We start from the raw sequence: 20,120 nt of genomic DNA, 5'->3' as shown, positions 1-20,120 counted from the left end.
ACAGATTTCCCCTACCTAGAATCGATACTATTTTGGATCAACTAGGTAGAGCTAAATACTTCAGTACTCTGGATTTGATGGCAGGATTTCATCAAATTCCTCTAGATTTTGATTCCAGAAAATATACGGCATTTTCAACACCCTCTGGGCATTATGCTTTTACGCGCTTACCATTTGGACTCAATATAAGCCCAAATAGTTTCCAGCGCATGATGACGATTGCCATGGCAGGTTTAACACCTGAATGTGCATTCGTATACATTGATGATATAGTTGTCATAGGATGCTCTATAAATCATCATCTTAACAATTTAAAGCGAGTTTTTGAAAGATTGAGACAGTATAATTTGAAACTCAATCCCGAAAAATGTCAATTTTTTAAGGCAGAAGTAACTTACTTAGGCCATAAAATTTCAGATAATGGAATTCTCCCAGATAATTCAAAATTTGATGTAATAAAAAAATATCCCAAACCAACTAACGCAGATGACGTTCGTAGGTTTGTGGCCTTTTGTAATTATTATAGGAAGTTTGTGCCAAATTTTGCGCAACTTGCTAGGCCGTTAAACAATTTATTAAAGAAGGATATAAAGTTTACGTGGTCAAATGATTGTCAGGCAGCTTTTGAAGCTCTTAAGGAAAAATTATTAAACCCACCAATTCTTAAATATCCTGATTTTACAAAACAATTCGTATTGACAACGGATGCTTCGAACATTGGATGCGGTGCGGTGTTGTCACAAAATTTTGACGGAAATGACTTACCCATTGCTTATGCCAGTAAAGCATTTAGCAATGCAGACACGAAAAAACATACAATAATACAAGAAATGATTGCCATACACTGGGCCATCGATCATTTCAAACCATATCTGTATGGAAGAAGATTCATGATCAGAACAGATCATCGCCCTCTGGTGTATCTCTTTGGTATGAAAGAACCTACCAAAAAGTTAACCCAGATGCGTTTAGATCTTGAAGATTATGACTTCGAAATACAATATATCAAAGGAAGTAATAATGTTGGTGCAGATGCATTATCCAGAATTATAACTTCAGATGATATTAAATCAAAATCAATTCTCATGGTCCATACTAGATCTATGACCAAAAATCAACACAAAATTGACAAAACAAAAACTGTTTCACAAAAAAAGAAGCTTGATCACCTTCTTGTCTATGAAACAGAATCGCCGGCAGACATTAAAAAATTGAATAAAATGACAATATGCATGCAAAATGGAATGATTATTATAAAATTAATGAATGAAAATATGCGCAAAACTTTAATAACGCTTGAAAGAGATATTATTCACGAAAATGAAAGTCAGACGCTAGAGTTTGCTCTTTCAGAGATGAATAAAATATTGGAAAATAGAAAAATTGCAATGTCGACACAAGAAGATATTTTAAAACATATACCACTACAAGATTTTAAACGGATCGCTCTAGACGTCATCCGTAAATTCGAACTAATACTATATCGCCCTCCGAAAGAATTGACGAATTCTGAAGAGATCAATAACATCCTACATGACTTCCATATGACTCCAACAGGTGGTCATATTGGACAAAACCGGCTTTATCTCAAACTCAGAGACCTTTACTTTTGGAAAGGCATGAGAAGTTCGATTACGAAGTTTGTAAAGGCCTGCAAACTTTGTAAAATGAACAAAGTAACAAAACGGACAAAAGAAGAATCTTTGGTAACAACTACACCTTGTAAACCATTCGATATTATCTCGATTGACACAGTAGGTCCGTTACCAAGAACTGCGAAAAACAATCGTTATTGCATAACATTGCAAGACGATTTAACCAAATATGTTGTAATTATACCATTAGAAAATAAGGAAGCTGATACCATTGCGAAAGCTTTGGTGCAGAATTTTATACTTATCTATGGATCATTTTTAGAGTTAAAATCTGACCAAGGTACAGAGTTCAAGAACGAAGTACTTAAGCAGATTAGTAAAATACTTAATTTTAAACAAACATTCTCAACTGCTTACCATCCACAATCCATTGGAGCACTAGAAAGAAATCATAGGTGTTTAAACGAATACCTACGAAATTTTTCCAACGTACACCACAATGATTGGGATGAGTGGACTAAATTTTATGAATTTACCTATAACACTACTGCTCACACCGATACCGAATATACACCTTTTGAACTTGTATTCGGTAGAAAAGCCAAACTTCCTCAGGATATGCAAAAAGTTACACCAGAACCGATATATAATTTGGACGAATACTACACAGAGTTAAAATTCAAACTGCAAAAATCAAGCGAAATAGCTAGGAAAATTTTAATAGAACAAAAAATCAAACGAACACAAAATTTGAATAATAACTTAAATCCAATAGATGTTTCTGTAGGAGATTTGGTGTATTTATCAAACGAAAATAGGAAAAAGCTTGAGCCACATTTTATAGGTCCATTCAAAATTAAAGAAGTTGACAATATACATTGTAAAATAATCGATATTTCCAACAAAAAAGAAATACAAGTACATAAAAACCGAATCATAAAAATGTAACAAAATATATTGTAAAAGATTCTTTAAGTGATGCTTGATCAGAATAGCTACGCCATTCTTCTGAAAAAGGGGAAAGGTGTAGTGCAAAACGAGCCAATTCTACATACGCGACGAACGTGCTATCGTTCGTATCCCAACGCTTACGTTTGCAAATTAATTACAACAATGTATCGCTCGCCAAATCGATATGAGCATACGACGGTTCGATCGAGACGACGACGACGCGTCGTCCGCTGACCTAAGCATAAATCACTCCAGGAAACTTCCATAAGGTTCTATGTAAACACATTGTATGATATACTTTTGGCAGTCTGGCTGGCCCTATAAAAGGGGTCTTCCCAGGCCGAATAAATCAGTTCAATTTGGTCTTCGGACCTCAACGCATAACGTCGTTCTTAATCGATATCACCGCCGAGTGCTGTTCAATAAGACACAGCATTACACAAGTCTAGTTTTCAAAACCACCGGAGAAATACGGATTCGGCCACCGGGAACCTGCTTCAACTGAAAAATGCCGCTTTTGAGACCCTAACTTTGACAAGCTATAACTTTGCAACCAAACAAGTAATCCGGACCGTCCAAGGGTCGTTGGAAAGGTATTTACGTGGACTTTGATTATAGACATTAATATTCACTAATTATTGAGAACCGGTTCCGAAAATCCGGAACATCCGAAATATTAGTTTTCATCATTGCTATGTGCATGAAAATCCACAAATGTATTCCCTTTATACAGTGTATCAAACAATTGTCCGTACAGTAATTTTTTGGTGAAAATATTTTTTCATTTAAATGTTTATAACTTTTTTATACGTCAATCAAAAACGCTGAAATTTTGACCAATTATAATTCATTCATTAAAGTTCCATTGGTAAAATTTTGAGCGGGATCGAATAAGTTTTCGGAAAGTTATAGAACTTTCAGTAAAACTTATAAGATTTTTGAACACATTTTCAAAACATTATATCTCAATATGTACTTGATGAAACTTTTTCATTTTTTTTGTTGCAGTTTATACTTAAGGCTTTCATATGCAGCTTCGTTTGAGGTTTTATATTCACTACAAAAAATATGAAAAATCTATATATGTTCAGAGTGTCATTTGGAAATTTATCATATTTTGATCAATAAAAGTGCCAAGTGTTTTCAACTTTTTTTAAACTCTCTTAATGTAATATTTTTATACAGGACTTACTAAACTACTTATGAAGAGTAGGTCCTATGGATTTTTCGTTCAGTCAATGCACTCTCATTGGTTGAAAACGTTTGGCAGATTATATGTGTAAAATATAGTAAATTTTTAAACATCGTCAGCTGCATAAGCACATTTTTAACATTTTTTGTAGTGAATATAAAACCTCAAACATAGCTGCATGTGAAAGCCTTAGGTATAAGATGTAACACATAAAAAATTGAAAAAATTTCATCGAGTACATATTGTGATATAATGTTTTAAAAATGTGTTCAAAAATCTTATAAGTTTTACTAAAAGTTCTATAACTTTCAGAAAACTTAGTCGATCTCGCTCAAAATTTTACCAATGGAGCTTTATTATTTGGGTCATGATTGGTCCAAATTTCAGCGTTTTTTATTGACGCATAAAAAAGCTATAAATATTTGAATGAAAAATTATTTTGACCAAAAATTTGCTGTACGGACAATTGTTTGATACACTGTACATATTATTGCATTACTTCTCTGCACGCTTCACTGAAATGAGACACATATTGTTTAAGACCAATTTTGAAGGGTTCTGGGCAAGTCTGGTCAATGCGGAACGGGTTACAGGGACTCCGGAAGGTGGTCAATTGGGTAACGACAATGAACTTCGTATAGTTTTCGCTCCAAAACCCGGCGCCTCATGGTGCAACCTTCGTGGATTTTCATATCTGTTGTTCTTGTGATACACAAAGAGATCGATAGTCATCTTCTTCTTCTTCTTGGCGTAACATCCCTACTGGAAAAAAATCCTGCTTCTCAGCATAAGTGTTTTATGTGCACTTCTACTAGTATATACTGAAATTTTTCTCTGCCAATCATTAGTTTACATATGTATATCGCGTGGCAGGCACGAAGATACTATATGCGCATGGGAGTAAGAGTAATTTCCCTTACGAAACGTTCCTAGGCCAACCGTAAATCGAGCCCGTCACCCTCTGCATGGTCATGCTAAATGCCTTTGGGGCCAGCTATGGTTATAGGGGGCCCAAATGAATAGTCATATTGGTTCCACGTGGTCACCGGAGTGGCCACCGGAGCAATCCATATTGTATTACTCTCAGATTATTACAATAAATGTAGGCTTTTGGCGGCTCAATTTTTATTATTTATCGTAACTGTAATGTTCTGGTATATAAATGAACAAATGAAGATCTCGATCTTTTTAGGGGATCTATGACATTAGGTCGAAAGACATTTAGTCGAATGACGTTTGGTCGAATGACATTTGGTCGAAAGTACATTTGGTCGAACGGACATTTGGTCGAATGGACATTTGGTCGAAAGCCATTTTTTGGAAAAAGAAGCATATGACATTTAGTCGAATGGACAATTCGTCGAATGGACATCTTGTCGAAAGGCACTAACTGATGAAAAGAGATGTGAGTGGAAAATATTATTATGGATTTCGGTATCATAATTATTTATATGTTATTGAACAAGCAAGCCTCGTTGAATAAATGTACGACTCGTGCTGAAAAAAATCATCATTTTGCAACTTGTTGTATAAATAACCATTTTGGCTCGCGTTCAGTTCATATGCAACACTGCGTCAAAGAATAGCCTATGTTTAAGGACAAATGTCTTGAATTCCCACTTCAACAGTGCATCAGAACTGCAGACGCACAATTCTCTAGAAGCAAGCTTCAAACAACAGTGCATTTTATAATGCTATTTTTACTCACTTATAATAAGCTTGAAACAAGAAGATCATGTGCGCTGGTTTTGTTTACGAAGAGATTTGTACGCTCGAAGTCGCGAGTGAGTGCCAAAGTCGGCCATTGTGGGATCCTAACCAATCTGTCCTTAAAAGAAGGAAAAATATCCGATGAAAAAGTCTACAGCTATAACATCCAAATATCAAACGGAAGAATTGCTTGTATTCAAAAGGGGAAATTGCTTCTGAAACATTCAGTAGTTGGTACAGGAAAACGCAATGAAATAAATAAACGTGAAAGAATAGCCTACGTTTCAAAGAAGGAAAAATTCATGGTAAAAGGATAGCAGCCATAATATTCAAACATAGTACAAATACGAATTTTGAAAGAATTGCCAATGTTCAAAAGAAGGAAAAATCATAGATGAAAAAATCACAACCATAATGTCCCCTCTTCACTCTCAGCACAAATAATACACTTGAAAGAACAGCATATGTTGAAAAGAAGGAAAAATATTTGATGGAAAAGCCAGTATGTTCTACACAAAAACGCAATGAAATGGTGAAACTGGAAAGAAGAGCCGAAACTTACACTGCACTACAATGTTTGCTTTTTTATGTTTGATATAATTAAACACGATTAAATTGTTATATAACTTAACGTCCATTCGACCAAACGTACTTTCAACCGAATGAGTTCAGTAGCATATAAATTATGATACCGAAATCTATAAAATTATTTTCCATTCAAAACTCTTCATCAGTTAGTGCCTTTCGACCAAATGTCCATTCGACGAATTGTCCATTCGACTAAATGTCATATGCTTCTTCTTCCAAAAAATGGGTTTCGACCAAATGTCCATTCGACCAAATGTCCGTTCAACCAAATGTACTTTCGACCAAATGTCTTTCGACTAAACGTCATTCGACCAAATGTCATTCGACCAAATGTCCTAAAGCCCTTTTTAGGCCACTAGAGTGACCACCGGAGTAACCCCAATTGTGTTACTTCAATTTTCTGCAACAAAAGTAGGCATTCGGAAGCTCACCATACTGTTGTGAGCGTTTTTTTTTAATTCTGACTTTCTTGTATATGTCTCGTAAAATAATAAAACTGTAATATTTCTGCCAGATTATGATGCAAGATTTTGTCATTATCTACCGATGCGTGATAATGTTTGCACCATCGTACAAATAGGTTTCCCGTATAATCTGCAAACACACTGGACTGGTCTAGCCACACATGTTAGAATATACGATATTCTCGGGATCATCATCTAAAATGTGCTGTAGGTGGTTGAATTTAGATATGTCGAAATGACATCTCAGCACTCACTATGATGTGAGTTAGAGCTTACGTGCATGCAAAGAAATCCAAGACATTATTGTGTGTGATACGGGATACGGGAACCTAATTTGTACGATGGTGCTAACATTATCACGCATTCGATTGCATCTACGAAAGAAAAATAAAATAATGACCGATAGATTGTTAGGTGAATAACTAAAAAGGAGCCAAAATTGTATAGTCACTTACGTCATTCTGCAGAATAACGACAACATAGCATAACATTACAGTTCCGGGTGTATGATAGTATTCGAGAGATTCCATAAAAACTGGAGATTCCAAAATAAAAATACCGGAAATTCATGAGGCAGTTCCACCTAGAATTTTACCAGGTTTTTTACTAGGAATTACTTATGGTGTTGCAAGTATGATCACGTTTCTTTACCAACAAATGTATAGATTTGTAATTTTTGTTAGTATTCTCACAACAACAATTATTGTAGATGCAGCAATCTTACTATCAATGAGTGCACTCTCACTGGAAATGAACTCAAAAATTGTTATTGCAAATTATAAAATACAAAGATGAAGAAATGAGGAGGTTTTATACCTGCTGGAGGAAGGATTGTTGAAAATTGCTCTATTCCAGCGGCCTTTTTCATCTCTGGTGAAAATAAAAAAAAATCCATCGGAAGCTCCCACGATTATTGCTATAGGAGTTTCACTTGGCATTGCGGCAGAATTTCTCTCACAGAGTTCAAACAAGAATCTCTCACGAAGTCCCACCTATTATTCGTCTAGAAGTGCCCGCAGGAGCTCCTGCAGGAATTCCTCTAGATCAATGGTGCTCAACACTTTACGCATTTCATCAACAAAATTGCTTAGTACTTATCGAAAACCATTTCAATAACAAGCAAATTTGTATTCAAACTGAAGCTAAGTATCGAAGTTATTTTGTAGTACAAGGTTACTACACTTAGTTTTGTAACTTTTCGTAATTTGACGAACTTTGGCAAATATGAGTGCTATTGTTTTACTCAATCGAGGATATCTCCAAAGATTGAAAATATAACTAAGGATTGTCTCCATAACGTCTAGAAGTTGCCACGCAAATTCTCTCGCCAGTAGTAATTTTTTGAACTAAGAACTGTTTCCGAAGTTACAACGGAAATGCCTCTAGGAGTTTCTCAGGAAAATCCTCTAGGAGTTCCGTTACGAATCCTCTTAGGAGTTCCAAATAGATTTTCTGTAGAAGTTCCACTAATTGTTTTTTTTTTTTCTACTTCCATTAATTATTTCTTTAGTAAATCCACTGAGAATTCCTCTAGGAGTTCCTGTCGGAATTTCACTGGCAATTCTGCTCAAAGTTTCAACGGAAGTACTTCCAGTTACAGAGGAAGTTTCACTCGAAGATCATCTGTGAATACTTGTGGGAACCCCGCCAATTTTATGAATTAGTAGTAGTTAATCCACCTTGAATCCATCCAGCAAATACACTGTGAATTCCTTCAGTGCATTCACTGGAACTCCTCTAAGACTTCGAGCAGAAATTCTTCTGGGAGTTACAGCAAGAATCCCTCTAGGAAATCCACTAGGGATTCGTCAAGGAGTTCCAAAGAGAATTTCTCTAGGAGTTGCATCGATTTATTTCTCGAAGCTCCATCGGGAAGTCTGGCAAGAGTTTTATCGGGAATTCTTCTGGTATTTTTTCTCGAAGTTCCACCGAAAATCTCTTCAGAAATCGTTCTAAAAGTTCCAAAGAGAATTTCCCATTCTCTATGTGTTTTTCTGAGAGATCTGCTCCAAGAGTTTTGCTGCGAATAACTGTAGGAGCTTTGCAACACAGATGCTTCGTGAATTCCTCTAGCTCCTCCTGAAATTCCTCTTGAATTTTCAATAGTTACACCGGATATTCCTCTAGAATTTATAGTAGGCACACTCAGAGCAGTTTCACCGAGAAATCCTCTAGGAGTGCCACTAAATGCTCAATGTTTCTGGTTTATAGTTTCTATGGATGCTCTACATGGAATTCTTCAAAGACTTTTATTCGAACTTTTTTTTTGGGTTTTTCATCGGGAATCCCTCTAAGATTTCCTATCGAAAATCATCAAGGAGCTTTACTGGGAAATTCTGTAAAAAAATTACCAGGCGTTACACCAGTAATTCTACCAGAAGAGAATTTAATTATTTCTTTAATTTGAAAAAAAAACACTAACAAAAAACTACTAACATACTTGTTGCGGAGGGGGCAAGAGGGGCACTTCCACCGGGCTGTTAGCAGCACTATCAAGATGTTCGTTTGTGCAGCTTTAAACTGCAATAGAGTTTATTAATTAAATAGGTACATATGTGTAGGAATTTCATATAGCTCACACTTTTCGGTGTACTTGCAAAGTATGCACACAACCTCTGCTTGCCCGATACAACGTTATAGTTGGAATTCAACTGCAAGCAACATAGTTAGTAGTTTCAAATGTTTAGCATAGTTATAATATTTTACCTAGTCAACAGGACAGTAATAGAATAATTGCAAATTCACAGCTATAGAACTTGGCGATTCTAACCTAATTTAAGTGAGAAATGATATAACAATTTTGTTTAGGATTTTCATTTAGGTTGAGTATAACAAATTCTTACTGTATCGCACGAACTAGGTTTTAGAATTCACTTTAGGGTTTTCCAATTGTAGGGTAACGAATTCAAATTAGATTTTAACAAATTAATCGTAGATTCACAGAACTTGCTCCTGCTGATGTTCTCCGCATGTAGATTTTCTATTGTCCTCGACTTCACCAGCATTTGACATCTCCCCGCCGCCATTAAGCAACGGCGACACTTCAGATGTTTGGCCAGCAGCAGTGTGGCCAGCGGTAACAATACTAACAAACGTAGCTGCATAGCAGTTTATAGAACAAACGACTTTGGACGAATGCTTTTTAAGCTCTTATACAGCAAAAATGTTAGTTGGGAATTCCTCAAGGACTTCCACAGGAATTGTCTTAAGAGTTCCATCTCTAATTCTTCTAGGGTTTCTACTAAGAATCTTTCTAGCAGAAAGTTCTTCAGTAGATCTCGAGAATTTCGTTCAGTAGTCTCTCAGGATATTTCTTCGGGTGGTCGTCCGAAAATTCCTTCAAGAGTTCCTACGGAATTTTTGCCAGAAATGTTCATAAGTTCCGAAGGAGATCGACCCGACAATTCCTTCAATAGATTCTCCGGGAAACTCTTAGATAAGTTTTCCGCGGAAATTTTAAATGATTTATCGGTGAATCCCTCAAGGAGAGATACCCGGTTTGACTCCTACAGAAATTCCAGACTCCTACAGTGATTCTCAGTATAACTTCTATTTCTAAAGCACGGAAAACTTCATTTTCTAAAGTACGGAATCATTTTATAATCAATTATTTGATCACAAAGAACCAAATGACAGATTGGTTGCTCACACTTTGCACCTCAAGTGTGAAACACAATATGAGGTCAGCTGTTAAATGTCTACTTATGCTGTAAAACAGTTTCTCTGATGACCACGGCCTGGAAAGACCGAAATCATCTTTGATCTTTGAACAAACTTTGGTCTGGCTTGCATAATAAATTGGCCTACGAATTTATTTTCTTGGCTCCAACGTTTCGAACCCAATTTGTAATCTTCACAGTAAAATTCGCAAGACAATATTGAGATCATCATTTGTTCTTTTTATATACCAGAACATTACAATTATAAATGTAAATGATTTAAATTTAGCTGTCGAAGCCTACATTTATTGTAATAATCTGAGAGTAATACAACATGGATTGCTCCGGTGGCCACTCCGGTGACCACGTGGAACCAATATGACTATTCATTTGGGCCCCCTATAACCATAGCTGGACCCAAAGGCATTTAGCATGACCATGCAGAGGGTGACGGGCTCGATTTACGGTTGGCCTAGGAACGTTTCGTAAGGGAAATTACTCTTACTCCCATGCGCATATAGTATCTTCGTGCCTGCCACACGATATACATATGTAAACTAATGATTGGCAGAGAAAAATTTCAGTATATACTAGTAGAAGCGCACATAAAACACTTATGCTGAGAAGCAGGATTTTTTCCAGTAGGGATGTTACGCCAAGAAGAAGAAGAAGATGACTATCGATCTCTTTGTGTACCGTCGATGGGAGTGACAATGGGTCTGGGGGGTGAGATTGGGTCAAAACGGAGAAACATAAAATTTGAAATAGCTCATCAACTATCGCTAATTTATATTGAAAACATTATATTATTTCAAACAGAAGATGTTTTTACACGTCATGATGTAAAATAAGATGTTTAGCAATAATCGGTTTTTTGTTAAATTTGTGGCTAAACTTATATGATAAAACTACTGGTAAATCACTCTGAAAAATTTCTCCTCCGTAATGTTTCACACAAGTACCTAACCATAAATTTTCTTATAAGTGGTTAGCTGTAGGTATCACCTGGTTGAGGCAAAGAAAAATGCGGGCTGTCAATGCACTTTTTATTTAAAAATTAAATATTTTCGACCCTGTGTCTAAATATTAAGAATGGGGGTGAGATTGGGTCAAGCAAGTTATCGAGTGCTCATAACCTTAACTAAAAAATTCAGATTGTTATCCAGTCCCCTTTGACGTTAGAGTGGAGCCTTGTTTACCGTATCTTCATAAAAGCATATTTTTATTTTGAAAATATGTCGAAGAAGTGACAAGCGAGTGTGTTCATACGTTTAGTGCCTAAAATCATTTATAACAATAAACCCATGCGTTTGGACAGCTCGTATGATCATCAGCTAATCTTTAGTGTACTGCAATATCGTAAGCTCACAAAATAGACTTGACAGCGTTTCCTTCTCCACTCTTTTTTTAAATTTTAAGGAAATATCGTGAAACTTCCAGACGGTAGTGACATCCAGGAAATACCGGGGCCATAAAACCGGCAACATGACACAATTTCGGAAGACGAACGAACGTCGAAAAATGTCATTTTTTTTTTTCAATAAAAATCTTTCAATGCGCTTCTCCCTCAATGTAATCCCCCCTCCTCATGGAGGTTGAAACTTTAATTGAATATGATTATGGTGGCTAAAAATGCTGATACAACATACAAACTTTATTTTATCAAATTTCAACCATTTTTTCGATTGTGGATTTTAGGTGGATTAATCATTTTTTTTTAATTACCTAAGTTTTTATTCGTCATGGTTTCATTGTATTTTAAGTAGGTTTACTAGATATGATCAATAAAATTAACTTATATTCTTAAATAGCTGCCTTCGAATACTTTGACTCATTCTCACCCCCTCTAAGGGGTGAGATTGGGTCAATTTTCAATCATTTGTAGTTTAGTAGACAATTCACATAATGTGATACTTTCTTGCTAAACTATCATTACCATATAGAAGAGTATACATACCAAATAAAAAGTTATTCCGACTTCAACTGCATTTGTTATTTAACAAACCATCTTTGAGTATCCTTTTTTGACCCATTCTCACCCCCAACGACGGTATCACAAGAACAACAGATATGAAAATCCACGAAGGTTGCACCATGAGGCGCCGGGTTTTGGAGCGAAAACTATACGAAGTTCATTGTCGTTACCCAATTGACCACCTTCCGGAGTCCCTGTAACCCGTTCCGCATTGACCAGACCTGCCCAGAACCCTTCAAAATTGGTCTTAAACAATATGTGTCTCATTTCAGTGAAGCGTGCAGAGAAGTAATGCAATAAAATGTATAAAGGGAATACATTTGTGGATTTTCATGCACATAGCAATGATGAAAACTAATATTTCGGATGTTCCGGATTTTCGGAACCGGTTCTCAATAATTAGTGAATATTAATGTCTATAATCAAAGTCCACGTAAATACCTTTCCAACGACCCTTGGACGGTCCGGATTACTTGTTTGGTTGCAAAGTTATAGCTTGCCAAAGTTAGGGTCTCAAAAGCGGCATTTTTCAGTTGAAGCAGGTTCCCGGTGGCCACAGTGGCCGAGTCCGGATTTCTCCGGTGGTTTTGAAAACTAGACTTGTGCCCCTTTCATTTGGGCCAAAGAGATCCAAAATCGGTCAAGCCACTGATTTTTGCGAGCTGTAACTTTGTAACTTTTTTTATGGGAGCGCCCCTAGGGGTCATTCAATGCTTTTGATTTTTGGGAAAGGTTTATTTCCGCGAAAAAATAATTGTCAGAAAATTTAAGATTGCTAGGATTCGTTAAACAAAAGCTACAGAGAATTGAAATTTGAAAAAGGTCAAAAAAGACCCCAAGACCTTACTAAGGTTAACAGATGAGTTAAGCGTCGTTTTAGGGGTTCAGACACAGGGGTTCAGAAACACGCCTGAAACCTCCTGAAAATTCCTGAAAGTACTTGAAATCTCTTGAATGAAATCCACTGGGATACCCTTGAATCGCCACGGTTTTGAAAGCAACTTAAGGACAGACTTGTTACAATCCCAAAATGGCCGCCACAATGGCCGACTTTGGCACCTACTCACGACTTCGAGGGCACAAATCTCTTTGTAAACAAAACCAGCGCACCTGATTTTTTTATTTGAAGCTTATTACAAGTGAGCAAGAGCAGAATAATAAAATGCATTGCTGTTTGAAGCTTTCTTCTTGAGATTTGTGCGTTTGAAGCTTTGATGCACTCTTGAAGCGGGATCTCAAGACGTTTGTCCTTAAATCTGAATCTCCCATAAAAGACGCCGAACATAGATGAAACCCCCAGAAACGCCCTTGAAGCCCACTGAAATCCCCACTCCTAGAATGTCCTGGAACCTTCTGCGAAGAATTGACATCGTTGAAATTCACAAATAAAAGCCAATTTAATAAAAAAAAAAGTCGTTGAACCCCCTGAAACACCATAGAACACTCCTGAAACCCCTCTAAAATCCCTGAAATCCTCTGAAACGCCACTGATACTTCCTGAAACTCCTCGAGACTTCAGAGAACACCCTTGGAAGGCCGTGAAACCATCTGAAACATTCAAGGAACGCTCCCGAAACCCCCTGAGATCCCTTGGAACATTCCTGGAACGCTCTAAGTCCCCTGGAACAACCTTGAAATTTCCAGATACGCCCCTCAACTGTTCAACTCAGACAACCGCTCATTATTTGTATAACACCTAAATCTCAGTTTAGATAAGTTCTACAACTGCTCTGAATGCAATAAAATGCCATTTGGGTTGGATACCTTGAATAGAATTTACTTTAAATAATCCTACTCAAATGACCGATGAAGAGTATTTTTCTTGTTGGACTTTACGATTCGGTAATTCGAAAAATAATCTGGCAGTCATGCTAATAGTTTATTTAGGTTATGCCAGTGTTCAACATTTACACCGTAGATGTTTAACGAAAGTACGAGAGAAAAATAGAATTGATTTAATAAATGAAAGATAAAAGGCATTTCAGTCAACGCAATAAAAGGACAGTAGTTCGAAAACATTCTCAATCAAGAGAACATTTTCGACTAGAGGTCGCAGTACCGACCACTTTTGGTCAGTACCGCTATTTCGGTTCTGAGGATCACTGTACCGGTAGTACCGGTAAAATACCGGTACTGGGAAAATTTTCACTGAAATGAAGAGTTATCTATTTTGAACAATAAAATCTGCTATTTACCAAACATTTGTGAATTCCGGTTTTCAGGGATGACAAGAAATCAAACCATGAGATTATAAATAGAACAAAAATATAAATAGATGAAAATATAGAAGAAGTTGTATGAAACTGTTTTTAAAAACAGGAACAACCTTACATATAGCAAAATCAGATAGATAGCTACTATGTATAGATAGAAGAAGATTGAACTGATTTTTCCCTAATTCCTTCTTAAAAACTGAAGAAAAACAAGAAACCAAATCTGACAAGAAAAATTCAAAGCTAGTAAATCCATTTCCAATATTCGACAGTCGATAAATCAATTATTGCTATGATTATCATGTATTTCTAGAAACTTTCTAATCTAGTAGAAAGGTCTCAAATATGAAACGTTTGTTTGTCATAGTACATGGATTTAAATGTTTTCGTTTATTCTTTTGCATATTAGCTATACTGCCGCCACTCGCATAACAGTCCCATCTTTGCTGGATTTCCTATTCATATGGGACTGTTTTGCGAGTGGGGGCAGTATACTAATGACCGGAATTCAATACTTCCGGAGAGATTTCCCAGTACCGAAAGTACTGGTACAAAGGCTCAGTCCCAGCCGGTACTACATCCCTGTTTTCGACAATTGATCCATTGAGAAGTTTTAGGGCAAATATAAATATTGATTATCTTTATTGTCATAAGTTTCAGTTCGAGTGCTGTCACGGTCGCCATGTCAACTTGGCGTAATAGACTGAATGCACATATCTATGGTTGTTATTCCGAGATTGAACGAAACCAATGAAAATGTGCTATATATCAACTGAAAGGGAATGATTCCAGTTATAGAAAGCTTGATAACGGCACCGGCCACGTCCTTACTGTCAGCTGGTATTTTAGTAGGTGACCGCATTTACCTTTGAGTCTCCACAAGGATCATAGGATGGAGGTTTTGTTAGTTGAAAAAGCTCGTAGATTCGCGAGTTTGTCGGGAGTAGGATTCGATCCCAGGTGCTCGCATTATAGTGCTTTAATCACCACGCCAGGTCCTCTCCAGGCACAAAGACAGTCTATGACCAAGGAAGTCAAGGAAATTTTATTTGAAAAGTTCCCGGATCATCTGGAAATCGAACACTTCACCCTTAGAATTGGTCTTACTGAATACTCGTGCGCCTACCGCTACGACTATATGGGATGACTCTGATAATTGTATTTTTTTTTTTTACGATACAAATGCCGAACATGATTGATTATTCGATGAAACTCACTTCACACAGGAGTGATGCAATCACAACACGACATTAAAATCCCCAGAGTATCTATGGTTTACGCTTCCGCGCGATACAAATGCCGAATATGATCGATTAGGCTGCGAAATTCATCCATCACCAGGAGTGAAAACAATATTCTCAAGTCTCATCACGGTCGCCATATAATATAAAAGTGTTATCTTTGAGAGTTTTCGGAGTAGAAGAGGAAAAAGCTTATTCAGACCAAAAAATGTAAACTGATTAAATGGTGTCTCATTAAAACGTACATTCACACATTCTTCTTCTTCTTGGCGTTACGTCCTCACTGGGTTCAAGCCTGCATCTCAGCTTAGTGTTCTATGAGTATTTCCACAGTTATTAACTGAGAGCTTCCTCTGCCAATGACCATTTTTGCATTGTGTAAATTGTGTGGTTTTCCTCCGAATGAGCCTAATTTTAATATTTAGTATTATAACGTTAATTTGAAAAGATATAGAGGTTTTGCGCCCTTGAGGAAGATTTCAAATGAAAATCACTCAAGGGGGCTTTTCCCTCTTCCAAAATTTACAGTTAAAAATAAATAAATAAATAATAAATAAATCGTGTGGCAGGCAAGAAGATACTCTATGCCCAAGGAAGTCGAAGGAATCGAACCCGTCACCCTCAGCATGGTCATGCTTAATACATACGCCTTTACAGCTGTGGCTGTAGAGGTCCTTCACACATATACTACACGTTGTCATGCATGCTTTTATGATGCGTTTGTGTTCTTGGTAATCGTCGTTCGTTCGCGCACGTAATTTGATAACCACCGATGTGTAACCATGTGAAAAGGGATGACCGTTGAAATTTCTTTGAATTTGGTATACGATGATTTACTCGAAATAGTGTGGAGTGTAGGCTACGTACACTCCCGTTCAAAAGTTTGGGGTCACCCCCTCAAAAACATGTCATTTTTTTAGGCCCATATCTCCGCCAATTTGCGTCCGATTTCAAACCCCTAGATTTCATTCAAAAGATAATAAGTCAAAGAAACTTTGAACATGATTTAAAAGAAACTTTTCCAAAAAAATTTGTATGTAAACTTAACCCAAAGTTGCCAAATTTTCTAAAAAATGAATATAAACTTACGGCAGTGTCGCTGGAAGTTGGGTCGACCAAATTTTAAGATGAGAGCGGTAATATGACCCATTTTCTATTAGCTTTCAACTGCTTTTTACAGAACTTAGCTAAAAAATCTAGAAAAAAAAAAGTTATTACGTAAATTAATCCTTGATGTCATCGACCAAAAGTTTAGGGTCACCCCTCAATATGATGTATCGGCCAAAAGTTTGGGGTCACTTTCGTAAAACATGGAAAAGTGATTTGGTGATATCTTCGTCATCTATAGTTCAATTTTAATTATTTTTGGCCCATTTAAAAGATAATTTACTAAATTTACGTTTGATGTCTTCAACTTAACGTATTTAACGATTTTTGTATATAAAAATGTTAAGTAAAATTAGCACATTTTACCACGCTTCAATAAATGAGGCAACTTTACGTTAAGTTTCAGTATGTAAATTTCAACAAATATGTGTGGTTCAATGTCTATGCAGTAAATATTATTCATTTTGTTTCATATAAGCCAAGAAGAATTAAAATTGAATGAAAGATGACAAAGATATCAACAAATCACTTTTCCATGTTTTACGATAGTGACCCCAAACTTTTGGCCGATACATCATATTGAGGGGTGACCCCAAACTTTTGGTCGATGACATCAAGGATTAATTTACGTAATAACTTTTTTTCTAGATTTTTTAGCTAAGTTCTGTAAAAAGCAGTTGAAAGCTAATAGAAAATGGGTCATATTACCGCTCTCATCTTAAAATTTGGTCGACCCAACTTCCAGCGACACTGCCGTAAGTTTATATTCATTTTTTAGAAAATTTGGCAACTTTGAATTAAGTTTACATACAAAATTTTTTGAAATTTTTTTTTTTAAATAATGTTCAAAGTTTCTTTGACTTATTATCTTTTGAATGAAACCTAGGGTTTTGAAATCGGACGTAAATTGGCGGAGATATGGGCCTAAAAAAATGACATGTTTTTGAGGGGGTGACCCCAAACTTTTGAACGGGAGTGTATATGGTTTGGCAAATAGATGTACACTGAAATAAATTTTGTTGTGGAAACTACCGATTCCATGGTAAAATTACTAACCGTACCTATGATTCTCAACCGACAACAATTTCCAGTTAATTCCTCTAAAACACTGTCAACTTAACTAGCAATGCAGTTAACATTACCAAAAGTAATCTTACTTTAACAAATGAGCATTGTATTTTTAAACATACTGTGTTGTAAAATGCGTGTCCAGGAAAAATTAACAATGTTTTGTTGTTGAGACGACTACGCTTTTAGTTGAATTTACTACAATGCATAGTAATTTCAAGCATATTTCTGTTACCTTAACAGATTTTGTTGTCGGTTGAGAATAATAGGTACGGTTAGTAATTTTACTATGGAATCGGTAGTTTCCACAACAAAATTCATTTCAGTGTATGGTAGATTTTTTTTCCTGAAAATGGGGAAATGCTCAAATGCTATTGTTATCGACCAATTAGCCTACTGACTGGCATTGTGTTGTAAAGAATGAAAGGTGGCAGTATTTAAAATTCTATTTTTAGCAATGAACCGTTCAGGTTTGGTCAAGGACATTTATTTTCAACTGATTCATTGTGATGTTTGCTCCAATCTGAAAGCATCTCCACTGAGATATCACATATATGACATAAAGAAGGTTGAATATATTTTGTTTTGAATTCGCTAAATTAGCTCGGTATTTTGAGTTTTCTTCAGTAAATCTGAGTACTGATGAACGGTAAATATTAATGACCAAATGTCCGAGCTAAATCCATTGTTGTGAACTCAGTAAAATATGGCAAAAAAATGCTGAGTTGGAACATCAGAATCTTAGCTGATTGTGAAGACGACCGACAGAATGGCTGAGTTATCCCTCCATGGTTGGCTTCTCTGTCAAGTTAAATTATAAGTGATGTGATCTTAGTGAGTAAGCTTCTTTGAAAAAAAGTTAAAAAAAAACAGCTTCACTGTATAATAACAAACAAAACTATTTATCTGATAAGTTCGATTTCATTTTTAAAAGCTAACCTTTGTGTTCCCTGACTAACCTGCGCTATCTCAGGGACGTAAAAAAGTTGTTAAAAAAATGATGTTTATGTATTTCAATGAAAAAAAAAAAAATACAGGTAATATGCTGTTTTTTTTTATTTTTTATTTTTTGCATCGATAATGTTTATTAGCAATTTTGAGTTTTAAATAGAAAAGTATTATTAGGTATGTACAATTTAAAGTTTTGTTCATCTTGTTATATTACATTTGGACCAAATGTTTGAAAATCTCCCATTGATATCCGACACGTTAAAGTGACCATACTCTCTTTAATTACGCTGATGATGTTAATTAAATTTTAATATCCTTTCCGTCCTTCTTCTCCCAACAGGTTCCACTGCGGTGGCTATCCATCGAAGCCATGCGTGACAATTTATACTCCAGCAAGAGCGATGTGTGGGCGTTCGGCATTGTGCTGTGGGAAATCGGTACCCTGGGTAAGTGAGGGTTTCATTTTCATTTAGCTTCCCAACCCCTAGCTCTGGCTTGGCATCAATTTGAATGGTTAATCACGTATAGTGCAGAATGCAGATGGGACGCTTTCTTTCAGTCTAGCGAACAGCTGTCATATCTAGTTTCGAGAATGCGCTTCGAAAGAGAGTATGACGGAGTTTTTTTTTGTTTCTGGCTATATCTTCTCACTGAAATTTGTGCTGCTTCTTCAGTATTGTAGCGATGAGAAATTCAGGACTTATTAAAAGCAGAGCGTTATTTGCCGGCTATGGCATGAATATTTATATTGTATGTCAAGCTTAATAATTCGATATTCCCATGATGTGCACAAGGTGCCACGTTAAAGCTGTTTTATTTCGGAAAAAGCTTTGATTACTGAATCTTCAACATAGAGCATTTCCATTGCAATTTTTGACTCGATGTTGTTCAATTTGAATGAGATTTTGTTCATGTTCTGGATTTCGTGAATCATTAACTTTTGCATCAACACACACCTAACCACTTCATCACTTAACTTTTGGAAATGGCGTATGAAAATACCTTATTTTCTTCTTCAAAATATTGTAATTCGAAAATGGTTTGTTGGATTTACATGATGTCTTCGTAGATGTTTGAGGATATTGGAAGGACTTTTAGAATAAAATACACTGAGAGTAATATTCATCACGAATCTATGTTAGATGTCATATAATTCCTACTCTCTTTCTTTCAGTCCTGGGCACCTACTGCAGAGGGCCAAATTGAAAGATTTCCATCCTGGGCGATTGCCAGCCATCGCCTTGACCTGTGGCCTGGTCAAATTTCTGTCGACTTGCTGCGCCGCCATGAGCCTCTGGGTTTGCCTCTGCTGCGATGTCCTGCTGGATTCCATTCTAACGCTTGCTTGCAGGGGTCGTTTACGCCCCTGCGTAAAGTGTGGCCGACCCACCTTCACGTTCGCTCCC

General features: G+C 36.4%; 1 protein-coding gene across 1 annotated transcript in view; it reads left to right on the top strand.

Moving 5' to 3' along the window:
* The window catches only part of LOC109409635 (platelet-derived growth factor receptor beta), a gene marked incomplete in the record, with an annotated part of 434,203 nt that overhangs the window by 402,409 nt on the left and 11,674 nt on the right, over window positions 1-20,120 (top strand). The window contains 1 exon segment of the mRNA XM_062850911.1: window positions 19,055-19,160. Coding sequence (XP_062706895.1) covers window positions 19,055-19,160 — 106 coding nt within the window.

This window comes from Aedes albopictus, chromosome 2 (assembly GCF_035046485.1).
Source record: "Aedes albopictus strain Foshan chromosome 2, AalbF5, whole genome shotgun sequence".
NCBI lineage: Eukaryota > Metazoa > Arthropoda > Insecta > Diptera > Culicidae > Aedes > Aedes albopictus.
This window is presented reverse-complemented; position numbering and strand designations above follow the sequence as displayed.